This window comes from Trichosurus vulpecula, chromosome 8 (genome assembly GCF_011100635.1).
Source record: "Trichosurus vulpecula isolate mTriVul1 chromosome 8, mTriVul1.pri, whole genome shotgun sequence".
NCBI lineage: Eukaryota > Metazoa > Chordata > Mammalia > Diprotodontia > Phalangeridae > Trichosurus > Trichosurus vulpecula.
Window position 1 is genome coordinate 73,203,416 of NC_050580.1, and position 21,757 is coordinate 73,225,172.

A 21,757-nucleotide genomic window follows, 5' to 3' on the forward strand; every position below is an offset into this window, starting at 1 on the left:
TGGTAAATTTACCATAAAACTTTATATTTGTCCAAGGAGACATTTGCAAAGTCATACTTACTGTGTGGAAATGTGAGACTCAGAAGGAGTCCAAGATCCAGTCACTGTCTTTAACTGGCACTTGATAAATCTTTCAAGTACAATACCCATCCTGCTGTTCTTCCTCTCTCAGAAATATAATAAAATAGCATTGCAAGTAATTTTTTTGAGGCAATCAGGGTTAAGTGACTTGCCCAGGATCACAGAGCTAGTAAGTGTCTGAGGCTGGATTTGATCTCAGGTCTTCCTGGCTCCAGGGCTGGTGCTCTATCCACTTTGCCACCAAGTTGTCTCTCTTGAAAGTAGATTTTTAATCTGCTGATGCACAAGTATTTTAATTCATGAGGTTTCCCTCAGTTGTACTTGTATCACTGATAGCTTTGTAATCAGAGCCTATAACGTTGTATGCCTTTCCCTTCTCTGGAATCAGTGACTCCATTATTCCAGTGAGCTAAATTCCTTGCTTTTCCTCATAAAAGGCTTCTTCACTCTCTTCTGCGATTATGATATAGGTCAATGGTTCTCCCAATATGGTCTAGGGATGCCTGGGCTCCCTAAGAGCCTTTCATGGGTTTTGCAAAGTCAAAATCATTTTCATTATTGTACTAAGATATTTTGATTTTTAGTACTATAAAACTGATCCACATAAGCAAAAGCTATTGGGGAGAGGGAGTCCTCAATAATTTTGAGAGTGTAAAGGGATCTTGAGACCAAAATGTTTGAGACCTCAAGGAATGAGAGTAGTGCAGCACTCAGAATCAAAGTGACCTGGGTTCAAATTATGAGGCTGTTTTTTTAGAATTGTAGAATTTTGAGATGAAAGAGACCCTTATGCATCATTTAGTTCAACTTCATGATTTTATAGATGAAGACACTGAGGCACAGAGAGGTTATTATCCTTTCCATATATTACATAGGCAGTAGTACTAAAGCAGCTCTTGAAACCACCTTTACTGCTTCTGCCTCATTGCCTAAAGAAGAGCTTGTTGTGCCAGACACTCTTTTTGCTGCATTTTCTCAGGTATGTTATATAAATCCCTTAAGCCTGAATTTCCTCGTTTGTAACATGAGAATAGCTGACAGCTATGTAGAGCTATAAGCTTTGCAAATCCTTAATGTGCATGATATACTCACCAAAAGCACTGAGGTGGAAGTGTGATAGGTATTATTTTTTTAACAAATTTTGATTTAATGGTACTGTTCAATTGAATCCATACTATCTTTTTTATTTAAAACTGCTTTTAAGCATTTTTATTATTTATTTATTTTTAACATTCACTTTCTAAAATTTTGATTCTGAATTCTCTCCCTCCCACCCCTCCTCTATCCATTGTGAAAACAAGAAATATGGTATCAATTATACATGTGAAATCATGCAAAACATATTTCCGTATTAGCCATATTGCAAAAAAACAAGAAGAAAAATAAATTAAAAATATGCTTCAATCTGCACTCAGATTCCATTTCTTCTTTCTTTGGAGGTACAGAGCATTTTTCATCATGAGTCCATCAGAATTGTCTGGGATCATCGAATTACTCAAAATAGTTGTCATTCTCAGTTGATCATCCTTACAATATTGCTCTCACTGTATACAGTATTCTCCTGGTTCTGCTCAACATTGTGTGAGTTTACATATCTTCCCAGGTTCTCCCCAAAACATCCTGCTCATCATTTCTTATAACATAATAATATTTGATCACAATCATATAACATATATATCTATATACTTGTTTAGCCATTACCCAATTGAGGGGATGCCCTCTAATTTTTAATTCTTTGTCACCCAGAAAAGAACTGTTATAACTGTTTTAGAACTTTTTCTTTCATCTCTTTGGAACACAGACCTAGTAGTGCTGTTGCTGGGTCAAAGGGTATGCACAGTTTTATTGCTCTTTGGCCATGGAAAAATGTACTCACCAGATGTATGGATAAGGGATAAGTTTATGACCAAATGAGAGATAGAGAAAATGTGGGAAGTAAAATAGATAATTCTGATTACATGAAATTGTAATGCTTTTGCACAAATAAAAATAATGCAGCCAAAATTAGAAGGAAAATAGGAAACATGGTGGTGGGGATTTGCAACAAGTTTCTCATTCTTTTTAATTTAATGTAATCAAAAGTATCTACAAAATTATCTAATGTATGTCTACATTATGTTGCATTTTGACCTTATCATGGTATACAGTGTGAGATGTTGGTCTATACTTTCTAGTTTTCCCAGCATTTTTGTCAAATGTTGAATTCTTTCCTCAATAGCTTAGATATGTGGGTTTATCAAATACTAGATTAGTATTGTAGTGCTGTCCTTTACTATTTGTTTGTGTATGTAATCTATTTCACTGATCCACCACTCTTTTCTTAGCTAGTACCAGATTGTTTTAATGATTACCACTTTCTAATAAAGTTTGAGATCTGATATGGCTACATCACCTTTCTTCACATTTTTCATTTATCCCCTTGATATATTTGACTTTCTGCTCTTCCAGATGAATTTTGTTATGGATTTTTCTAGCTCTATGAAACATTTTGGTAGTTTGATTTGCATGGCACTAAATAAATATATTAATTTAGGTAGAATTGACATTTTTATTATATTGACTTGGCTTACTCATGAGCAATTAGAACCATACATTTGATGCCATTGTCAAGCTGAGAGCTGGTAGACAAGGGCAACACCAATTTCAAGCACATTTTCAACAACAAAAAAAAAATCACAGAAGGGGATGATAGAAGATGCATTCAACCTCATAAACAGGTGAAAAACAATGGAGGGGAAAATGAGTATTTGGAAATCTTTTTTAAAAAATTTTTATTTATTAATTTATTTAAGATATTTAGTTTTCAGCATTGATTTTCACAAGAGTTTGAATTACAAATTTCCTCCCCATTTCTACCCGCCTGCCCACTTCAAGATGGCATATATTCTGGTTGCCCTGTTCCCCAGTCAGCCCTCCCTTCTGTCACCCCACTCCCCTCCCATCCCCTTTTCCCTTACTTTCTTGTAGGGCAAGATAAATTTCTGTGCCCCATTGCCTGTGTATCTTATTTCCTAGTTGCATGCAAAAACTTTTCTATTTTGTTTTTGAACATCTGTTTTTAAAACTTTGAGTTCCAAATTTTCTCCCCTCTTCCCTCCCCACCCACCCTCCCTAAGAAGGCAAGCAATTCAACATAGGCCACATGCATATCATTATGTAAAACCCTTCCATAATGCTCATGTTATGAAAGACTAATTATATTTTGCTCCTTCCTAACCTATCCCCCTTTATTGAATTTGCTCCCTTGACCCTGTCCCTTTTCAAAAGTGTTTGTTTTTGATTACCTCCTCCCCCTATCTGCCCTCCCTTCTATTGTCCCCCCTTTTTTATCTTCTTCCTCCTTCTTTCCATTTGGGGTAAGATACCCAATTGAGTGTGTATGGTATTCCCTCCTCAGGTCAAATCTGATGAGAGCAAGATTCACTCATTCCCCCTCACCTGCCCCCTCTTCCCTTCCTACAGAACGACTTTTTCTTGCCACTTTTATGCAAGATAATTTACCCCATTCTATCTCTCCCTTTCTTCCTCTCTCAATATATTCCTCTCTTATCCCTTAATTTGATTTTTTTTTTAGATATCATCCCTTCATATTCAACTCACCCTGTGCTCTCTCTCTCTCTCTCTCTCTCTCTCTCTCTCTCTCTCTCTGTCTCTCTCTGTGTGTGTATATATATATATATACACATACATATATACATACATACATGTACATATAATATGAATATATATACATACACACACATATGCCTATTCCCTTCAGCTACCCTAATACTGAGGCCTCATGAATTATACACATCATCTTTCCATGTAGGAATGTGAACAAAACAGTTCAACGTTAGTAAGTCCCTTATGATTTCTCTTTCTTGTTTACCTTTTCATGCTTCCCTTGATTGTTGTGTTTGAAAGTCAAATTTTCTATTCAGCTCTGGTCTTTTCACTGAGAAAGTTTGAAAATCCTCTGTTTTATTGAAAATCCATATTTTGCTTTGGAGCATGATACTCAGTTTTGCTGGGTAGGTGATTCTTGGTTTTAATCCTAGCTCCATTGACCTCCGGAATATCATATTCCAAGCCCTTCAGTTCCTTAATGTAGAAGCTGCCAGATCTTGGGTTATTCTGATTGGGTTTCTACAATACTCAAATTGTTTCTTTCTGGCTGCTTGCAGTATTTTCTCCTTCATCTGGGAGCTCTGGAATTTGGCAACAATATTCCTAGGAGTTTTCTTTTCGGGATCTATTTGAGGAGGTGATCTGTGGATTCTTTCAATTTCTATTTTACCCTCTGGCTCTAGAATATCAGGATAGTTCTCCTTGATAATTGCTTGAAAGATGATATCTAGGCTCTTTTTTTGATCATGGCTTTCATGTAGTCCAATAATTTTTAAATTGTCTCTCCTGGATCTATTTTCCAGGTCAGTGGTTTTTCCAAGGAGATATTTCACATTGTCTTCCACTTTTTCATTCCTTTGGTTTTGTTTTATAATATCTTGATTTCTCATAAAGTCACTGGCTTCCACTTGCTCCAATCTAATTTTTAAGGTGGTATTTTCTTCAGTGGTCTTTTGGACCTCCTTTTCCATTTGGCTAATTCTGCCTTTCAAGGCATTCTTCTCCTCATTGGCTTTTTGGAGGGAGCTCTTTTGCCATTTGAGTTAGTCTATTTTTTAAGGTGTTGTTTTCTTCAGTATTTTTTCCATATTTTTTGGGTGTCCTTTAGCACATCATTGACTTGTTTTTCATGGTCTTCTCGCATCCTTCTCATTTCTCTTCCCAATTTTTCCTCTACTTCTCTAACTTGCTTTTCCAAATCCTTTTTGAGCTCTCCCATGGCCTGAGACCAGTTCATGTTTTTCTTGGAGGCTTTTGATGTAGGCTTTTTGACTTTGTTAACTTCTTCTGGTTGTATGTTTTGGTCTTCTTTGTCACCAAAGAAAGATTCTAAAGTCTGAGACTGAATCTGAGTCCGTTTTCACTGCCTGGCCATGTTCCCAGGCAACTCACTTGACTTGAGTTTTTTGTCAGGGTATGACTCCTTGTAGAGTAAAGAGTACTTTGTTCCAAGTTTGAGGGGATGCGCTGTCACTTTCAGAGCTATTTCTATACAGCCAACTCTGCCACAACAGCACTCCTCGTTCCTCAAGAGCCACCAACCCAGATTGGACTCAGATCTTAAGCAGGCTCTGCACTCCTGCTCTGATCTGCCACTTAATTCCTCCCACCAGGTGGGCCTGGCGCCAGAAGCAACTGCAGCTGTAGTTCTGTAGCTGCCCCACCTCCGCTGCCCCTGGGACAGTGGCCGAACCTCGAACTCCTATCACTCCGTCCCAGAAGCTTTTCCCACTAACCTTCTCTGTTGTCTTTGGTGTTTGTGGGTTGAGAAGTCTGGTAACTGCCTCAGCTCGCTGATTCAGGGTGCTAAGGCCCACTCTGCCCAGCTCCTGGTCTGAGGTCTGGTTGGTCCTGCCACTGCCCATGCTGGGCTCTGCTCTGCTCCCAGCTCCATGAGTGGTAGACCTTACCCAGAGACAATCCAGGCTGTCCTGGGCTGGAGCCCTACTTCCCTCTGCTCTTTTGTGGTTTTCATAGTTCTAGAATTTGTTCAGAGCTATTTTTTATAGGTTTTTGGAGGGACCTGGCGGGGAGCTCACGCAAGTCCCTGCTTTCCAGCCGCCATCTAGTATGTGGAAATCTTGATGCGAATTACAACTAAACCATATCACCCAGAGACTCTTTTTAGATGAAAACAGGAGAATGAGAAATAGATGAGAGATGAGACAGGTATGCCAGTGTTTCTTTAGCAATCCATTCCCATAATGGATGACAGTGGAACCATCATATTTGGACTCTAACATCTCAACACCTGATATGATATGAGGAAGTGCAAATGGCACTCAAGAAAATGAAGCTGGGAAGACCAGTGAAGCTTGGCCAAATACAAAGAGGGACATTTCTACTTGGAGGCAAAACATATGTATTCAGAGACTGATTATCAAAGTTTCTCAATCAGGGGATAAATCTAAAAAAATAGAAAAGATCGTAATATTATTACCAAATACGATAACCCAGGAAACAAAGATAATTGCCATCTCTTACCCATAAATTTTTATCTCTACAAAATTTTTACATGAATGATATATGTATATATTAAGAATACCCCTGATGAAATTATGGAAAGGGAAGGGAATGACAAATTCTCTACAAAAGACCACGCTTAGTATAGAATCCTATATGTATTATTTGTTGATTTTTAAAAATGACTGTGTAGAGTAAAATATCCATTAAGGAATTTCCTTTACCTGTGCTAAAATAATACAAAATTCACAGTGCTAATCATATTCAAAGATTCTCTGAAGATAAATAAAGGTGACGTAGTACAGTTTTGTCATGTGTGGATTATGGTATATAGAAGGTCCCTAATGATACTGGTTTATGTATTTGTTATTATATTATGAAACTCTGTTATTTTATGAACTTATATGTCAAATTTGTAGATGTATACATTTAAAATGAAATATCCTTTATCTATTGTTCTGACTACCATTGTGTAACCTTATTTGTTTCTTTTTATATTTTTTGCCTTGAACGCAACTTAATCTAATATCACAACTGCCACTTCGTTTTAGGAAATTGTCATTGCATGATGTTCTTTAGAGCAAATTCTTAATTTTTCTGCAATAGAAAGTTAAATACCTATGCCACTTGAATAACTTCAAATCTACTCCTTGAGCTGATCCCACCTGTAAAGTCAGAACAGAGAATTGAAGATAGAGAGGCATGAAGACAGGGAATATGAAATACCTTTTGGTCTCATAAGTTAAGTGTTATGGTGAAAGATATGGGAGTGAAGAAGGGAGCAAGATGGCTAGCCAAACATAGAAAATTTCCCTCTGAGTCTGTCCTTCCCTTATCTGTACCGCCTCTTAATAGGTAATGAGCTATGGTCAGGAGGTCTCTGCCAGCAACAAGAAAAAATGATTTTATTACTTGTTTGCTTTAAATACTATTTAAACATGAATATGGACATGTTTAACTATTTTCTCTTTTGTTAATTATAGTATGAAATTTAAACTATAATTGTTATTATACTTCCAATCCTTTTGTTAACAATAGTTAGTGACAGTCTTAGAGTCTGTTATTTCTTTTAACAACTCAACTATAAGATTAACTGCCATTCTTTCCCTACTACTTTGTGAACCTTTTATTGTGGATTTTGTAAAAAATATTTTTGAGATATTCTTAGCTTTTTAAATATTTTTCTTCAATCTAAATGTTGGAAAGATTCATGATCTTATAATCTTAGAATTTATTCCTATGGTCCTAAGTCTGTTATAAACTGATGGCTGTTTTCCTATTGTTGAGAGATTAAAAGATTCTAATGCCAAATAGCAAGTTTTTTTGACAGATCCAAATATGGGAGTCCAGATTCCAGATTTATACAAGCAATTTTGTACACTATGTGTTTAGGTTAAAAAATTAAAATGGTATATTCGGAAGAGGGACTAGACGTTTGATTTTGTTGAATTAGAGAACTCCTGGATGAACAAATCCCCTTAATCAGTGTTGGTCAGTGACTTCTCTGTACCTTATCCTTTTATAGAGGTTTTCCTAAGCTGCTGAGAGTTTCATTGACTTGTTCAAGGTCACACAGCTAGTAGATCACAAACATGAGACTGGAACCCAGATTTTCCCAGCCCTGAGGCTAGCTTCCTAACAAGTACACCGTGTAGCATACAGAAGCACAAAAATAATGATTTTTGCGTAAATGCATCTTTCCGCAGGTCACAGGAAGAAATGTTTCTGAACCTGGGACCTGACTGGTTTTTATTATTCATCCAAGACCATCTGCACCCAAGTACGGTGGTGTTAGGAATTAAACTGCTATTGCACTTTTTGTACAACCCAACTATACGGGCCAGATTTAAAGATGGATTATCAGGGGGATCCTGGGTGGAAAACAGCATTTTGGGAGTGGATATTTTGATGGGTAAGTGAGAAACAAAGGATTTTAAAGACTGTGTGTGTGTGCGTGTGTGTGTGTGATTTTAATGTTTAAGAAGTGGTATGTAGTAGTGTGTTGGACTGGAATTACAAAGAGCTGGGTTCAATCTTACCTCTGACACTTGATAGATAGATGACCATGGGCAAGTTACTGAACCTCTCAGACTCAGTCTCTCCATCTGTAAAATGAGGACAAGCATAACTGTAGCACCTAATCTGGTCATTGTAAGCCTTAAACAAAATAGTGTGTGTAAAGTGTTTTGCAAATCTCAATTTGTTGCTGTTCAGTCATTTTTAGTCGCGTCTGACTCTTCATGACCCCATTTGGGGTTTTCTTTTCAAAGACTGGAATAGTTTGCCACTTCCTTCAACTGATCATTTTCCAGATAAGGAAACTGAAGCAAACAGAGTTAAGTGACTTGTCCCGGGTCATCCAGCTAGTAAGTGTCTGAGGCCATATTTGAATTCCAGAAGATGAGTTTTCCTGACTCCAGGCCTGGTACTTAATCCACTATGCCACCTAGCTGCCCAAATCTTAACATGTTATATATATTTCAGCTGTTATTAGCACATTTTCTTTCTGGCAAATCCTGTTGATTTCAACCAGCCACTTTGAAAATTCTCTGTGTTAGTATATACATAGTAGACAAGGAGTAACTTTCAACTTATATGCCCTAAGAGGATGGTTGCTCCTTGATGACAGAAGCTATTTTGTATTTGTCTTTGTCTCTCCAGCAGCTAGTCCAGTGCCTGACACATGGTAGGTACCTAATAATTATGATTCGAACTGAGCGGACTCATGTAACATTTGTAAACGCATCATCACCATCATCACTCATTGAAGAAACATAGAGTTCCTTTGTATATACTCATTTTTGTCACTCATACTATTAGGCAGATGACTGATGGAATGGATGTTCTTTACACAAACATATTATTGACAATGGTTGTGATTGTATTAATTGATTTTGGTCAAAAATCATTTTGTCACTTTTTTTCTCCCTTGATATTTAGATAATTTAAAAAATCAGTCTCCAAAGCCTGATTATGGTTCCTGCCTGATCTCTGGTTTTCAAATATTACCGACATTTCTTAGTCACCATATTCGCATTCCTGAAGTCTACCTCCTTGTATCTAGTTTCTTCCTTCAGACTCCATTGAGTGAAGTGATTGTAGAGTCCAAGGTGAGCCCCTGAAATGCTTCCAATGGTGGGGAGGTACAGTTTATTTTTACTTTGTGATGCCAAAAGGGCAAAGGAGGGACAAAACTCACAAATAAATGATAGAAGAGCAGTTGAATCAGTATTTTGGTAGGACATCCCTTAGCCAATTAATTGTTTATTTTAAAAAGCACATTATTTCAAAAATGATTATTCCTGCCATCCAAAGAGATTTTAGACAAAAAGCTTCCTGTGTTTGGCTGTCCATGACTTCTAGACCATTACAGCTGAAGACTGATTGGTGGCTAGTAGGCTCGATTCCACTCTTTCTTTCCTTTCTGTCATCATCTGAAAATTCTGAAGCACTTGGTAATGAAACTGTTCTTTATGTATGTATGTCCTCAGCTGAAATTCACTGCTAAAGCTGTTTGTAATTCCCATCCCATGAACAGACTCCTGGAGCCCCATGAGCTTAGCATCTGTTAGCTTTAGATCTTAGTGTAAGATGGTGTCTTGATAAGAGTGAACTACACAATTCACGCTCTCACAGATCTCTCTCTGAAAGCATAGAAGGCAATCACGTTAATCTTGCATTTATCATGACGGAGAAATTTTGTTCACAGATAGCTATGCAACTTGCTGTTCTTCCAAATGGGGATTAGCCAGTCAGCTCACTACATAAGCTTTAACAACTTCTTTGAGCAACTTAAATACACACCACAGTCAAACAAATGGAAGAGACATTCAGATAGAGGAGATGAGTAGGTTTAGGATTCATGAGAAGCTGTGGACACAATCAGGGAATATTGGGGTCAGAAAAAGAAGCTGCAGCTTTCAGGGAAAGTAGCACTGAGGAGAGATGTCATATTACAATGGTTATTACAGAACCACAATAGGGTGAGTGTCCTTACTCCCTCCTTCTGAGTGGGGATTGTTTCATTCATTATATTCATATCTCCAGCACATAGCTCTGAGTTTGGCACATAGGAGGTGCCTAAGAAATAGAAAAAGGAAGAGAATAAGCATTTACACAGCACTTACTATATACCAGGGAACATGATAAGTGCTTTTACAAATATTACCTAATTTGATTCTCACAACAACTGTGGGAAGTAGGTTCTATTGTTGTTCCTCATTTTACCATTGAGGGAATGGAAGCAAGCAGAGGTTAAGTGACAAGCCAAGTACTTGTTGATTGACAGCAGTACAGATACCATTCCCAGGTTTCTGTTGAACTATTCCTGCTGGTGTATGTTTAAACTCCTAGTTAGGGCTCTTCTCCAAGCCATCAAATAACAACAGTTACAACAAATTACCCTTCCTAAGACCAGAAAAGCCTGCCTTTACTCTTCAATTGTATCTGTTTTTCAAATTGTAAAATATATAAGTATCTTAATCCTAATTTCCAGTTGTAGGAATACATTAGAAGAGTGTTTTGTCCTATTGTGTATCTCCTGTTCCAACTTGTCATAGAGAAACTCTAGATGAGGAAACTCCTTCTAACAATGCAGGCTGGCACAGTCTCTGCCACTTATGGTCTTAGAGAGTTGCTTAGAGGCTGGAAAGTTAAGTTCTTTGTACAGGGTCATGAAGCCAGTGTGGATCAAATATGGGGCTTGAACTTAAGTTTTCTTAGCTTCAAAGCCAGCTCTATCCACTACAAAATGCTTATGCTCACAAATTACATATATTATATATTTATGAATTATGCATATGTAAATTAAGATATGCTTATAATTTCTCTTTTCTATTTTAGGCAAGCCTTGATGCCATGTTAGAATGGTTATTACAGAACCACAATGGGGGGAGTGCCCCTAAGTCTGGTTTATGCACAGAAGGTGCCCTGCTGCTACTAGAGATGGTCAAAGCCATAATTAACCTGGTGAGTACCTCAAATTCAAAATATGGTAGTTGCAAATCTATCATAAGCAGAATATTCCTCTTACTTATTTCCATATGACCTTTTCTGTCCACTCAAACAGAAAATTACTTTTAGTTCAGGCCCCCATCACCTCTTGCCTAGTTTGCTAATTGATCTTCCTGCCTCGTGTCTCTCACCACTTCAGGTCATCCCATACATTATTACCCAAGTAATTTAGCTTCAGCACAGATCTGACCATGTGGCTCCCTGATTAAGCCAGCTTTAATGGTTTCTAGTTGTCTCTAGAATGAATTAGAGAGTCTTATGTTTAACTCTTAAAGTTCTATAAAATTGGGCCCCAACATACCTTTCCAGCCTTATTGGCCATTACTAACCCTTCCACACTGGTTCAGCTAAGCTGACTTTCTTTTTCCTCACTCTTGACACTTCAGTTCTTATCTTTGTGCCTTAGCATTATCTCAAGTATTTCATTTATTTTCTTGACTAATTTTCATCTTTGTGAAGTCATGGGAGTTTAATTAAAAAAAAAACACCAAACTATTAGTTGATAAATGGTCCATTTGAAGTAACTAGGGAATTATAGAATCCTTATTTTGACCACTAGGGGAAATTAAGGCGAAGATATTACTTTTAATGTTGCTCTTAAAACTTCCCCATTAAGTCTCTTGGTCTCTAAACTAGTCCTTCTTCAGTTCGGGCATACACTCTGTTGGGTGTATTTTAGTTGGTTGTCTTTTCCAGAATCAGAGATACATGAAGGCAGGTCTGCAATCCAATTCTCCTGCTTTCTCGTGCAGTAGCTGAGTCGACTTACCCAGAAGTGTGTCCCTCATAAATTGTATTTATAGCCTATCACAGGTTCAGAAGAAGATAATTGGAAAGTGACCTACCCTGACAATGTGATGCATTTCCTTTGTCTAATATACCACAACTATCCTCAGGACCCTGTATGGTGGTCCTCTGACTTTCTCCAAGCCTTGGCTTCAATTCTCTTCCCTCCACAAATACCAAAGGTGAGCAATGTTGAATGCCCTTCCTAAAGCCTAAAGAGTGATTCCTCCCTCTTGAGAGCTCTTAATGCCTGGTGTATAAATCATCACTCTCTATGTTTCAGTCCATGTCATATCTATACTCTAATCACTTGCTATCTCCTATAGTATGGAGAACATGTCTAGTTCTTTTTTTCTACCGTGCATTCTAATTATGCTTCTCTTGATTTCTTGCATGTAGTATGTGTAGCAAGTATAATGTAGTTCATTGTCCAAGAGCTGTGCCTGCAACATCTGCCCCTCAGGGTTTCAGGGTTATCTTCTTGGATTTTAGGGTATTTCTTCTCTACTGCCATTAGCTTCTTTTTTGCTACTCTTAGCTGCCAGGGACTATGGCCACAGTTGCATTTAACCACTTAACATCAATTAACTTTTAGAAAGGGATATTTATTTTGAAGAAATAGCAACAGCAAAAGAAATAACAGTTCCTCCCAGAACCCCACACTTTCCCATATTCCACCCTAGTCTCTGGGTAGAGTGGGCTCACACTTAACTCAGTCTCTACATGGCATTGGTCCCACAAAGTTCAGGTCCAAATGCAGCATGACTGCTGGATCAGCCAGTCAAGAAACATTTATTAAGCACTTACTCTATGCTAAGCACTTTGCTAAGCAGTCGGAATACAAATACAAGCAAAAAGAATGATAATCCCTGCCCTCAAAATGACTATATTCTAATTAGGAAAGATAACACAAAAAACATAACTGAAAAGTGAGGAGAGATAATGGGGAAGGGGAAAAGTGCTCACTCAAGAACGTGGTGTATAAGTCCCAGGAATGAGAGATGGATGACTGGTCTGGGTCTTCCCCAAAATAGAGATTTAGGAAATAATTTACCAGTAGAACAAAACGCCCACAGGAGTGGAGTCCAGAGGCAGTTGAGATGTGGTCAGTAGTCAAAATAATCAGGGATAGCTAATCTGGGCTCTTCCCCAAAATGGAGGTTCTAAGCAAAACTCACCAATGGGAGAAGGGGCTTATAGTGGAGTCAGGAAGCGGGTGAGGCATAATACCAAATTGCAGAGAATGAATGGGTCTTTGTCTCAGCCACTCTTAGACTAGGTCTCAAAGGTCACTCTTAACAGTAAATTCTTCCTCCTTGGGGCATTAATGTTGGACTGACTACAATACCTGGATACTAGGATGCCAGAAGGCTTGTTCTCTTTTCCTTTTGAAAGTTACAAGGTCACAGTCACTAATCCCTTCACCTGAAATGTAAAAGATCAAGTGCAGTGGCCAAGGATGCAGGTCCACCTCAAGTGGCCTCATGTTGGCTGTGGTTAAGAAGGCTCAAGGCCTCTCCCTTTACAATATTGTCTTTTACTGGACGTTGTTAATGAAGGAATCAAAGAGATACCCCAAGAATAAGCAACTGACTCTAACGTGGCTGAGATTCTGACAACTAATGCCTTTTTGAAGGCATCCTCAGTTTCACATCGGCAACCAATGAAAGAGGTTGCCGTTAGCCATGTGGTTAGCAGACCAGGAACCAGTTACAGAACATCTATACATGCTCTAACATCTCCCCAAGGCTCTTCCTTCACATGACATCATGACTCTCCCAGAAGCAGGCTCTCTCACATGGGAGTTTCTTGCATTCTGCGGATATGCCAGTTATTCAAAATATAAGTATTCAGTAAAAGCTCATTGAATTATAATGTTTATTAAATGACAGAATCAGGATCTAAAAGAACTTTGAGTTAATTTTAAGAAGATGAAAAAAAATGTAACCTCTGTCAAATTCTCTTTTTAAATTTTTTAAAAAATAAACTATTAGCATTGGCCAAAGGAAAGATGATTTGACAGCAGTTCATGTAAAAAAAAGACAGAGATTTTGAGTGATGAGAAGCTCAGTATGAGCCAACAAACAGTGTAACATGGTTGCTAACAAGGTAATTATTGATTATGAGTCTTGAATATTTGTTTTAGTGTGAATTAATTGTATAGAATCTAGAATGAATGAAGTCACAGTGCTGGTGCTATTGCATTCTCCCTTGTGCAAATCCAATCTGGAGTATTGTGTTCAGTCTTTGGAGTCAAATTTTGATAAATTGGAATATAACCAAGAAAATGAAGGACTAGGAATCCATATCTTATGAGGAAAAAAAATGGAGCTGGGTATGTGTAACTTAAAGAAAGAAATATTGGTGTGGTAAAAGGGAAGAGTATCTCCAAATATGTTATAGGCTGACATAGAAGAGGGTTAGGCTACAGCTAAGACCAATGGATAGAACTTATATAAAAGATAATTGTCTGTATACCACAAGGGAAAATGCACGCGTACATATATACACATGCATGTAACATGTATGTATGTGTATGTGTGTGTGTGTATATTTAAAAGTCTCCAAAAATGGAATTGGAATAGTCTGATTGAGGTGATGATGAGTTTCCCTATTGCTGGAGGCATTCCAGGAGAGGTTGGATGGTTATTTGGCATGGACGTTGTAGGGGAAATTACAGTTTGAGCTAAAAGATTGAATTAGCCAACCATGTTTTTTTTAAATTTATTTTTCCAACTCTAAGCTTCCCTGTGATTTCTCAAGCGCAAAAAAAACAAGATGACAAATAAATCCATTTTAAGGGAAGTAAACAGACAATAAGGAAATTACTCACAAACTTTTCTTGGTAAGGACAGAACCTTACCTTTGAGCAGCTTGGGGTACTTCCATAATTTGGTCAACTTCCAGGGTGGTGGAAATGAGAAATATAATGATAGATCAAGACTTAAAAGACTTAGAAGAAGAATGTAATAATTATGGAAAATGAAAACTTATTCCTTGAAGTATGAAATCTTTGTATCCTAAAAAAAGCATGGTGCAAACATTTTCCTCATGGATTTCTCCCCTTTTTTTCTGAATTGCCTGTGTTGAGGGTAATGATGGAGGCATAGTTGTAGAGAGAGAGAGAACTTATTTTGGGAAGAGAAATGGAGTCAGAAATAGCTGTGTTTTAGATCAGGATAAGTTCTTCTAGGTCCAGGATCTGAATTCCAAGGAGTGTTGGGGATGGATTTGGAGCTCAGCAGGACAAAAATTGAAAATAGTAGCAGAGAAAAGAAAAAAAAGGTCATATTGTTGCTTAAATGATTCTGAAAATGTGGTTACAACCTAGGTTGAGGTGCAGCAAAATTCAAGACAAGAATCAAGAAATGAACAAGAGTGGGAGCTGAGAATTCCCCCTTTAGCCTTGTTTTGCTCCACATGGACTTTTATTCCTGAAAAGTGGGACAGATACCACAGTACACAATCTTAGCATAGCATTTTTGATACTTAACCAAATGAATCTAATTATTTGCTTTGAAATTATACTGTGAGCTTTTCAATCAGGCTCTAGAACAGTAATTAATCCAATCACTACCTCCCTGGTGCCACTGAATTAATTTTATGAATTAAGAAAAATTAATTAATTTTATGAATGGGCAAAGTGAGACATTGAGGGCTGATCTCATTGGCAGGAGGTTTCAGTACTTCGGTGGAAAAGGCAGCTGAGAGTGAGGAGATGCCCCTCTAATTGACTAATACCACTAATTCTGCTCGTGAATTGGTATTCTTACCACTCCAAGACACTGTAAAGTTGAGATAAAAGTGCCTTCCACATTTATCTCTCAGTAATGTTTGAATTTAACCAAGGTGTTAGCCTTGTAAACCTTATAATCCCAGACTGATGTCATGTCAGCTAACAATGTTGAGGCTTTTTACTCTATAGTACACTAGAACTTTCATGGTAGATGGACACTAGAACCTCTCATGGTAGAGCCCAGGAAACCCAGTTTTTAGTTCTTCTTCCTATCCATATGACTGTACCTTCATTATAGCATGAAATGAAATGGAAAACAAGTGTTCTACCACTAGAAAGCTCTTAATTCACTTGCAAGTTTGATATTTTTTATTAATTTTTTTTCAATTTTTAGTTGACAACACTCAGTTCCAGAAGTTTTTGAGTTCCAAATTTTCTCCTCCTCCTCTCCCCCAAGGTCTGAATATGTTGCTCCCTTGCTCCCCTTTTTCCTCTAGGATAAAAGAAAAAATTTACATGAGAGCATTTAAATCCTTCTACAAGAGGACCTGGGCTTCAATCTTAGCTTTGCCACCTACTATCTGTGAGATGTGGGGTGAATCTCATCATTTGGGGGCCTTAGTTTCTTCATCTCTAAAATGAGAGGTTTGACTCAATGGCCTCTAAAGTTTCTTTTCAGCTCTACATGTATGATCCTATGGTATCTATTCTGGTTTCCACTTACCTTCTCAGGTTTATTTCACATAACCCCTATTTCACCCATTCTCCATTCCAGTCAAATTATCCCATTGGCCCTTCCTCATACGTGACACTGAATCTGCCACCTGAATCTGCATGGTGTCCTGTCATGTCTGGAATGTGCCTTCATTGCATACCTTCAGTTCTCTGCTTTGCTTTAAAGCAAAGCTCAGGTATCCTTTCCTGCCAGAGACCTTTCCTGATTTCCCTAGTTGTTATTTCTTTTTTTCCTTGTAATAACTTGCTATAACTTTGTATGTACTTTGTGCATTTATCTTTGTACTTGTTCTATCTCCCTAGCAGATCATATGTTCCTGGAGGGAAGGGACCCTAAGAAACTAGGTCAGTGGCTTGGATGGAGAATGAATTTAATAAATGTCAACTTGAATTTTTTTTTCCTGAGTAGAGAATGAGTGACTCCTCACAGAATTACAATGTCCTTTTAACTGACGCTGAAAGACAGAAACGTGTGGAGTCCCCCACAACTCACCCTGCCAGAAAACAAGTCTCTGATTTCCTGAAGCTCCTTCTCATGGAGATCTTGCTCTGTTCTCCAACACAAAAACAGTCGCATCCATTGGATTTCATTCTTGAGGTTGGTTCTGACACAGTGGGAGTGGGTTTGAATATTCAGTCATTCAAAGGACTGAGGCAAAAACTGGAGTTTAGTGGGTAGGGTGCTGGGGTAGAAGGTTTAGGGAAGGATGAAGTTTCTAGAGAAGTAAAGAGCCTTTGTCTTTCACCAAGAAAGCAAAACATCTTCGACCTTCAGGATTTTGAGACTATAGTTTTAATGTGAAATGAACTTGGAATGATCAGTTGATCAGTAAATATTATTGGGGCAAACTTCGATTTTCCTGCTTTATGACATGGATCAAGAAGCTCTCAAATCTCTCCTAAAGAGTCACATGAGTAAACACTTTGCTGATGAGATGGGGTCATAAATAATTTACTTTTGGGGCTAAAAGTAATGGCCACATCAATCTGAACAAGAGTGGTTTAGGAGTGAACAGAGAGTGAATTAGGAGAGAATAAATTCATTTCTTAGTGTTGAGGTTTAGGGGTGCTGGGACCCCAAAATAGTGACACACAGGGCCTCCCCAAATGAATTTGACCCAAGCCTCCTTTCAGCCAAAGAAAAGGTTTATTAAAACACCAATAGAGGGTGGGTGTGATTCTAAAAATCCACCATATTGACCACACTCTTAACATTGGATAGACTCTCAAGGAATCTGAGCATTCATGATGCTTGTATTGGCAAGCAAGCCAGATTGAATCTGAGCCCCTTAATGGAAGCAAGATGAATATTATATATGGAAAGAGTATGGAAAAAAAAGGGGTCTAGATGAAATTAAGGAGTGGTGGTCTAGGTTGGGGCCAAGTGCAGGCATTGAAAGGGCAGTTAATTAACTGGGAAGGGCTGATTGCCCCAAGAGAATACTGGAGACCTGGGACATGCGGGAAAGTCCAGTGGCTTTTCATTTTTGGGTTCCAGATCACAAAGATGTGGTCTTTTCATTTTGGATGTCCAGATCCCATTCCCATCATTAGCATGGTCCTAAATGGTGGCCAACTAGCATTCTGACATTAAAACACACCAAACTTCCAGTGACTCTTAGTGAAACCTCTGGTTATTGTGGAGAAAATACTGTTAGCGTAATAGAAAGTGTAGTTAATGTAGTATATGTAACTAATGTAGTTAGTGTAATAGAAACCAGAAGATCTGGGTTCTGGACTCAGCTCTGCACACACACACACCCCTCCACCCATACTGCATGAGCTTGGGTGAGTCATACAACTTTTCTATGCTTTATTTTCCTCATCTGTAAAAACAATAACAATAACCAGCATTTATATAGCACCTACTGTGTGCCAGGTACTGTGTTAAACACTTTAGAAATATCATCTCATTTGATCCTCACAACAACTCTGGGAAGTCAGGGCTATTACCCCCATTTTACAGATGAGAAAACTGGGGAAAACCAAGGTTAAGTGAGTTGCCAAGATTACACACCTAGTAGGTGTCCGAGACTGGATTTGAATTCAAGTCTTCCCGACTTCTGACCTAGCACTCTACCCACTACACCACCTAGCTGCCTAAACCAAGGAATTGTTTACTCAAGTCTCTTGCTGCTCTAAATTTATGAGTAAATAGTTTGCTTTTTTTCACTACAATAACCCTCTTAGGATATAGTAGCTTGAATATATATAGAATTTTATATAGAATATAAAGTGGCATAATGTGTAAGAAGGGGATTAGTACTAATTATAAAGGCTTTGTTCTTATTACTTATGTTGACAAGCTTTAGTAATACTGATGTCAGAGTGGAGAGGGTGTTATAGAGTAGGCAAAAGTTATTAATACCTGTACTGTGCAAACAGTGAATTTTCACCAAATAATGGTGATGATATTTAATTTGCATCACTAAGACTCAGCCCTATGAGATATACATACATATACATATGTACATATATATATACACATACATACACATATACATGCACACATATCCATATATGTGTGTGGATAGATATATAGATATAGATATACATATAGATATAGATATAGATATAGATATAGACATAGACATAGATATAGATATAGATATAGATATAGATATAGATATAGATATAGACATAGACATAGACATAGATATAGATATAGATACAGATATAGATTTCCATTGCAGTAAAGAGCACCAGTTCCTGGAACTTCAGATGGAGCTGCTCCAAGAAAATAAGCACCCCAAACAGGAAAACAATTAAATCTCTTTCAGGTCACAAGCTGGGATAACTGTCCTAGGCTACCAGGGTTTAGACTGAAGTTGTTACTGACTTTGGAAGACAATGGTACTCTTGGGTGTATTTGAAACATAAGAAGAATGTCCCTTTCAAGGACATGAAATGAGAATCTCATTTAAAAAAAGACCTTAGAATTCTACATGATTACTATTCATCTATTCATGGAATCTCAGACTCAGAGCTGGAATGGACCTTAGACATAACCTAGTCTGATCCATATGTGAAGCAGGTATCAAACACTTGACAAATGGTCACTCATCTTCTCAAATACTTTCTGAGTTGGGACCTACCTACCCACCTAGGCAGCCCGTTCTAATCTTGTACAGATTTAATAATTAGGAATCATTTCCTTTCATTCTACAAAAATCTGCTTTTTAAAAAAATTCCATGCATCGCTTCTAATTAAACGATCTAGGGCGAAGCAAAAAAGATAGCCCTTCTTTCACATGATCCCCCTTCAGGTTTTTGAAGACACTCCCTCTAAACCATCTTTTCTTCAAATTATGCATATTTTTAGTAAGTAGAGGATTGTTTTCTTGCTGTCACAGTTAAAATAATATGTCATGGTTTCAGGCTTCTCCAGAGAACACGACAAACCAACAGAAACGATGCTTCCAGTCTGAGATCCTGCTTTCTGCTATGGGTGTATTTCACATTATAAGTGAAGGCTGCTGCGCCATAAGTTCCAATGGTGAGTGCTGGGGAAATGAATCCTGACCTCTACAAACGGCATTTGTTTGTCAGTGTGGATGATTTGATGCTGTGAAGGAGACATTGAATTATTCCATGTCAGTGACACTAGACTGAGAGAGAAAAAACACCCCATTTCACAAAAACATAGACATGTAGCAGATCACTGGCCAGTCAGAAGACTTGTCCTTGTGAAATGCAAATGTACTGTTGGTGGTTATGGCAACAGGGGACAACAGGACTGCTGCCTTCCAAGGGAGGCCAAGTCTACCCAATATGAATGTAGGGGCATAGTGCGTAGAATGTTGGCCTGTTTTTGAAGACCTAGGTTTGAATATTTTTGTAGACACTTATTAGCTGTGTTAGCTAATATCTCTGAAACTCAATTTTCTCATAAGGAAAATAAAGATAATGATAGCAACTATATCACAGGGTAGCTGTGGAGATCAAATGAGATAATCTATGTGAACCTCATTGCAAACCTTAAAGTGCTTATGTAAATAGGAGATATCCACCTACTCCTCCACCATCATTACCATTATCATCGTCATCACCACCACCACCACGACCACCACCACCACCACCACCATCACCACCACCACCACCACCATCATCATCATCATCACCATCATCATCAACATTAGCTTTTCAGACTAGACAGACCTTCCTTCTTTCCCCTCTACCACTTATCTCCATGTTCCTAATTACAATTTTCTGGTGTTTATTTACAAGGAAAAAGAGAATAAATGAATTTAGAAATAATGCAAGAGTGTGAAGTATTTGAAAGTATTTAATCTCTCAAGCCTTAGGGGGACCTAAGCTTTCTAACATAAGGCTTGAAGTTCACCAGACTTAGGGTTAATCATGAGCCCCTCAGTAAAGTTCTACATTTTAATTGGCTTTGCACATTCTTGTGATAACTGTTAGAATACACATGACTGAACTTGGGGATAGTCTTTCTAAACTCATTATTGTTGATTTGGGCTGTGTTGGCAAACTCAAACTGAAACAGATCTCTGTAAGCCACATATTGTTAGAAAACTACAAATTTACTTTATGTTTTATTGTATTTTTATTTATTTTGTTAACCATTTCCCAATTACATTTAATCTGGTTCTGATGGCACTGGTGAGGGAGGCATGTGGCCTGCCCACCTCAAGTTGGCGCCTCTAGTTTTGGAAATTCAGCTTTGGCATTCATCCGACACTCAAAATTATCTGAGATATATAAAGATATAATCTGTATTGCAGATCTATATTGACCACTTGCTTCCTGAATACTGTCAAATGTACCAGATTAATCTAGATTATCTTTTAGCATGTGTACCAACACCAGTTATTTTCCATTTGGAATAAGACAGAGGTTACTGTTATTAACCCTGCTAATGTGTACTTCACTGAGAATGATGATTTAGCTCTCTGGTCTTCACTCTCTTCATCCCTTCACCTATACCCAATGTGTTTTGTATTTTGGAGCTGAAGTATTCATAACTCTTTGGGTAAAAATGAACTCATTCACTGCATGCCAGTCTCAGGATGATGAATGGACAGTGCGCACTAGCCAGCACACACATGCCCTATGATAGTGTTCCTCATGTGATACCAATTTCACTAAGATGATATGTTCAGCTGACTGTCAATCACTGAATTCTCTTGTAATAATTGAGTGTACTCTTCCATCTAAAACATCTCTTTTCACAGAGACTAGGTATGATTTCTTTCCTCTTAAAAACAATGTCCTTTTATACTAATTTCAGGAATCTTTGATTAGTTGGGCAAAGTGGAGGATGCCCAGGCCAATTGTTACACATATTACAAGCAGCCAAAGCTTTATACAAAT

General features: G+C 37.9%; 1 protein-coding gene across 1 annotated transcript in view; it reads left to right on the top strand.

The window, feature by feature from the left end:
• WDFY4 (WDFY family member 4) overlaps positions 1-21,757 on the top strand; it is a 392,110-nt gene that overhangs the window by 141,686 nt on the left and 228,667 nt on the right. The window contains exons 29-34 of the mRNA XM_036734864.1: positions 7,860-8,065; positions 9,094-9,263; positions 10,996-11,121; positions 11,970-12,134; positions 16,833-17,021; positions 19,802-19,919. Of these exons, the coding sequence (XP_036590759.1) occupies positions 7,860-8,065; positions 9,094-9,263; positions 10,996-11,121; positions 11,970-12,134; positions 16,833-17,021; positions 19,802-19,919 (974 nt within the window). The remainder of the gene's footprint in view (positions 1-7,859; positions 8,066-9,093; positions 9,264-10,995; positions 11,122-11,969; positions 12,135-16,832; positions 17,022-19,801; positions 19,920-21,757) is intronic.